The sequence below is a fragment of the Coffea arabica genome, chromosome 1e (genome assembly GCF_036785885.1).
Source record: "Coffea arabica cultivar ET-39 chromosome 1e, Coffea Arabica ET-39 HiFi, whole genome shotgun sequence".
NCBI classification, from domain to species: domain Eukaryota; kingdom Viridiplantae; phylum Streptophyta; class Magnoliopsida; order Gentianales; family Rubiaceae; genus Coffea; species Coffea arabica.
The window spans coordinates 38,310,500-38,315,614 of record NC_092311.1 but is presented as its reverse complement, the minus strand read 5'-3'; the positions used below and the strand labels follow the sequence as shown (position 1 = coordinate 38,315,614).

The 5,115-nt window shown below is 34.3% G+C and overlaps 1 protein-coding gene and 1 pseudogene across 2 annotated transcripts; both read left to right on the top strand.

Annotated features, from left to right (window-relative positions):
* The first annotated feature begins 2,049 nt into the window (after positions 1 to 2,049).
* On the top strand, positions 2,050 to 3,417 carry LOC140009522 (uncharacterized). Of its 2 annotated transcripts, none has more exons than XM_072055322.1 (2): positions 2,050 to 2,894; positions 3,017 to 3,417. In XM_072055322.1, the coding sequence occupies exon 1, from the start codon at positions 2,083 to 2,085 to the stop codon at positions 2,890 to 2,892; it is 810 nt and encodes a 269-aa protein (XP_071911423.1). In that variant the 5' UTR covers positions 2,050 to 2,082; the 3' UTR covers positions 2,893 to 2,894; positions 3,017 to 3,417. The 2 variants fall into 2 exon arrangements, with proteins under 2 accessions (XP_071911423.1, XP_071911419.1); XM_072055318.1 differs by having other exon boundaries at positions 2,053 to 2,900.
* Positions 3,418 to 4,146: 729 nt separating this feature from the next.
* LOC140016906 (glucan endo-1,3-beta-glucosidase-like) lies at positions 4,147 to 4,821 on the top strand (annotated as a pseudogene).
* Positions 4,822 to 5,115: the final 294 nt, after the last annotated feature.

Genomic DNA, 5,115 nt, shown 5'->3' with positions numbered 1-5,115 from the left:
TTTTGGAATTCCTATTGTACTCCTTTGAATTCCAAGAAATTCTATTTTAAAGTTTCATTTTCAAGAGAAAGTAAATTTTGAGTTACTCTTTCTTTTGTTAAATTATATTGCATTCATCCTAACTTGCCAAGAGAAGAAAATCAAGAAACTTTGACCCCCTTCCCCCCCCCCCCCCGGTCAAAACACAAAAAAAAAAAAAAAAAAAAAAAAGCGAAGAAGAAAAAAATATGAAATGGTAAGATATTCTTTCTAAGTAATAGATATCTACCTATTTGAAAAGTGAAACCTTCACTTAACGTGGAAAATTTCCAATGATATTGCATTCTCTTTAAAACTTCCAAAGGTGGATTTTATCTTTCGGAAAAGATTTTTTCCTTTCACAAAATTTCCAAGGAAGCATCCAAAGAGAAGATTTAAGAGGAATGATAGTAAAAGTTTATTGATCTTGGGAGTAGCTAAGAGTGACCCTAGCGGCCATGCATAATGCTGAATTTACACGTTTGCCTTCAAAATCAAGATTCTTGAATCTTTTCTTTGATTGGTAAAGGCTGTAATCCTAAAGGACCAAAACTCATGTAATTAGCTAATTAATGGATTACAAGGATTCATGAATCTCATAAAGTGATCAATTAAACTTATCTTTGCATAGATGAAATTTTATATAAATTATGTATATACATTTGTACTATGTATATACGTTCTCAAAAAATGTGATTCATGCTAAGATTCATCCTATCGAAAAGAAATAATTAATGAAGTTGATTAATAATGCGAATGGACACTTCTACATCTTTAAACGAACTCTTGGTACCTCTTGACATTCATCTAAATTTGTGTGATATCTCATTAATAGAACAGGCATTTGAGAGAGTTTGAGGGAAGATCAAGATCATCCATCAAGCTCAAACGTACTCGATGGCACAAGGTATATCTTAATTTTTGTACTCCCTCCGTCCCAAAATTTGGGTCGCTTTTTGGGAAACACACTTTTTATGTACAGTAGCATAATGGGACACACTTATCTGATTATTCCAATCGTGCCCTTTGTTGTCCGTGGAGTAAAATAACAAGCTGTTGGGTGTTGGGGACCACTTGCCATTAAGACATTTGACTAAAAGGCAAAGACAAGTTAAAGTAAAGCAAACATCCGTTTCCAACTCTAGCTATTCCTCTGTATGCTTGGGTTTCATAAAATCAACAAGATCAGTTACAGAAGATTGACAATGGAAAAAGGTAAGATTTCTACAATTCCGTCTATCACTTTGTTGGTGCTTTTTTTTTATTTTCATTTTGTTTTATGATCTTTTGATCAATTTGAAGTAGATAATCTTGAGACTTAGCATAATTTAGCTAATCTTTTATTTGGCGCCATTTGTTGTTTTTCCCTTTTTTTCTTGAAATTTGGCGGTTCATTGAAAATTTGTAGATGCATTTTTTTAAGCTTTTTGTTTCTCACGTTTCTTATAAATAGATTTTGGAAGCTGATAATTCTGATGCCTTTATTCTCTATATAATGAGATTATAGAGAGATTCGTCTATTGCACAAATTCTGTTTGATAATATTCCCCAATGAACATGGATAATCATAGTTTTCAAAATTATGAAATCTCTAGGAAAAAGTTGACAAATCAGCAAAGGCAAGCCATATTTGAAGCATTATTGCAATATAGTTATGGTGGACAACTAGAAAGAGGATTAACCAAAGTTATTGCAACACAGTTCAAAATCAGCACGAGGACAGTACAAAGAATTTGGGAAAGAGCAAAGTCTTCAATCATTAATGGAGGCTCGGTTGACATCTCTCGCAGGTTTCCTAAGAGGGCAGGACGCAAAAGGGTAGAGATAGACTTCAGCACTATCATGGAAATACCTCTACGGTGTCGAACAAATATTCGTTCTCTATCAACCAAAATGAAAGTTGCCAAGTCCACTCTTCATCGACGAATAAAAGAAGGTGTTATCAAAGCACATTCAAATGCATTAAAGCCTCACCTTACTGATGACAATAAATTGGTAAGACTCAAATTTTGTTTGTCAATGCTTCAACAAGAGAGTCTTAATGATGCACCTGTTTTCGAAAACATGTGCAATATGGTTCATATCGATGAAAAGTGGTTCTACATGACTAAGGAGTCTGAGAAATACTACCTACATCCTGAAGAAGAACACCCTATGAGGACTTGTAGGAGTAAAAAGTTTATTGTTAAGGTTATGTTTCTAGCTGCAGTTGCTCGACCTCGCTTTGATTGTTCTAGAAACAAGCACTTTGATGGGAAAATTGGAATATTTCCTTTTGCCTTCAAAGAACCAGCTAAAAGGAATAGCAAAAATCGTGTTGCTGGTACTCTAGAAACAAAGTCTATCCTATCAGTGACCAAGGAAGTGTATAGAAGGTGCTTAATTGATAATGTTTTGCCTGCAATTCGTGCTAAATGGCCACAAAGTGATGTTATCAGCCCTATCTTCATCCAACAAGATAATGCAAAACCACATATTGATCCAATGGATGTTGAGTTCATAGAAGCTGCCACAAGAGAAGGTTTTGATATTCGTTTATCATTTCAACCACCTAATAGCCCTGATATGAATGTTCTTGATCTTGGGTATTTTAGAGCCATTCAATCACTCCAGCATCAAGAAGCACCTAACTCTATTGACGAACTAATTTCTGCTGTTGAAAAGTCTTTCGATGAATTATCATCTGAAAGTCTCAACAATGTGTTCTTAACCTTACAACTATGTATGCTTGAGGTGATGAAGAATTGTGGAGGGAATAATTACAAAGTTCCACATATTGGGAAGCAACGGTTGATAAGAGATGGAAATCTTCCTTTGCAAATTGGATGTGATAAGGAGCTTATTGACAAAATCATCCATTATCTACAAGCATGAATGTACTGGTATTGGTTAGAATTTCCATATTATTTAAACTTTGCTAACTTCTAAATTATGATAAAGGTAGTGATAATGCTATCTAACTTATGATTGATTTCTTTTTCTCTATTTTGTTCGGAAGGTATATCAAGTCATGGATCAAGTTTCTGGACTTGGATTATGCTAACGCTTTTTGTGCAGAACAAGGGACTTGACTTTTGCTATTAATGCTTTTGTACAAAACAGGAGACTTGACTTTTGCTAGACTTTTGCTACTAATGCTTTTGTACAAAACAGGGGACTTGACTTTTGCTAGACTTTTGGTACTAATGCTTTTGTACGACTTGGCTTTTGTACGACTTTGCTACTAATGCTTTTGTGCAAAACAGGGGGCTTGACTTTTGGTCCTAAGTTATTTTTGAGGGTTGCTTATAAGATTTGGTTGTCACTCGAATCTATTTTAGGGGCATAGATTTTGTATTTTGTTGATTTGTATAGACAACCATGAACTCTTGGAAGCAATGAGCAGTAAATGTTATTTTAGTCTTGGTGCTTTCAAATTAATGCCTTGCTTGGATGTTTAGGATTTCAACGTAATACGCATTAGTTGATCATTTTATTTTTTCTTTGATATTTTTTTCACTCTATTTATTTGTTAGTTTGATACTAGAGGCAAATTTAAGAGCAAGAACACAAGTTATAGGACAAATTTTACCTTTTCTTTTTTCACCTTTACATTAAAAAAATTAAATAGTGATAAACAAAAGGGTAAGGAATGCATCTAGCATTCTTTATTTGTTTATCCAAAAAAAAAACTTGATTTGTATTATTGTAAGAAATTTGTTCTTTTGTTAAAAAAAAAAAGATAGAAAGACAAGAAACAAAACTTTCATTGCATCTGCAAACACTTGTGTAGCTTGAAAAGAGTAAAGAAAAGAAAAAAATGAAAAACAAGGAAAAAGAAGAAAAAAGGAAAAAAAAAAACAAAGATTTGAAGTGCAAGAAAAGAAATGGAAATGAAAAACACAAAAAAAAAGCAAAGAAAAAGAAGAAAAAAGAAATAACAAAGATTTGAAGTCCAAGAAAAGTAACCGAAATAAAAAAAAACGCAAGGAGCTAAATGTGTTATGGCAGGGCCCATCATAATTGTTTAGTGCAATTTTGACTTTTCAATAGAAGGGTATAACTGGAAAGTAATTTTAAAAGTAGTTTGACTTTTTTAAAGTGACTCAAATTTTGGGACAAGTAAAAAGTGGAAATATGACATTAACAATGGGACGGAGGGAGTACTATTTTGTAATTATGAAAATCTTTAGATGCTGATCATCTTTCCTACACTGTATACTTCCACTTGGAACTCCTAAAATGAATTTAACAGCAACTCGGCATCTTTTTCATTGCAGGGGTACAATCTATAGGTGTCTGCTATGGGCTCAATGGCAACAATCTCCCATCTAAAGAAGATGTTGTAAATCTTTACAATCAATATGGCATCAAAAAAATGAGAATTTTTGCACCAGTTGCTGAAGTTCTCAATGCTCTAAGTCTAAGGGGAACTGATATTGAACTTTTAATTGGCGTTGCAAATGAGGACGTAAAATCCATTGCGACCAATCCTTCGGCAGCTGTAAATTGGGTTCAAAACAACATCAAAAATTACTAAATTACTCACCAGCTGTGAAGTTCAGATACATAGCAGTTGGAAATGAAGTATCATTAAGTTCTAGCATCGCTCGATATGTCGGTTCAGCCATGAAAAGGATACAAAGTGCATTAGCATCGGCGGGGCTTCAGAACCAAATCAAGGTTTCAACATCAATAGCTGGAAATCTGTTAAGCGTTTCTTATCCTCCCTCAGAAGGATCATTTTCAAACGAGGCTAAACCCTTCATTTTTTTTGTAAACATTTTTGTAAACCCTTCATTTTTTCAAGCGGTTCTAATGTAAACATTGTTGTGTCGGAAATTAACTGGCTGGCCATCGGATGGGCATCCTCCTGCTGCATCATCTGGAAATGCAGGCACTTACTATAGGAATGTGATTAGCCATGTTAAGAGTGGAAGAGGGACTCCAAGAAGGCCTGGAAGAGGTATAGAAACTTATATGTTTGCCATGTTTGATGAAAACCAGAAGCCTGGAGCAGAGACAGAAAGACATTTCGGCCTCTTTTTCCCAGACAAACGGCCTAAGTATGTAATTAGTTTCAACTGATTCCAGTATGATCAATAGGCATGGATTTCA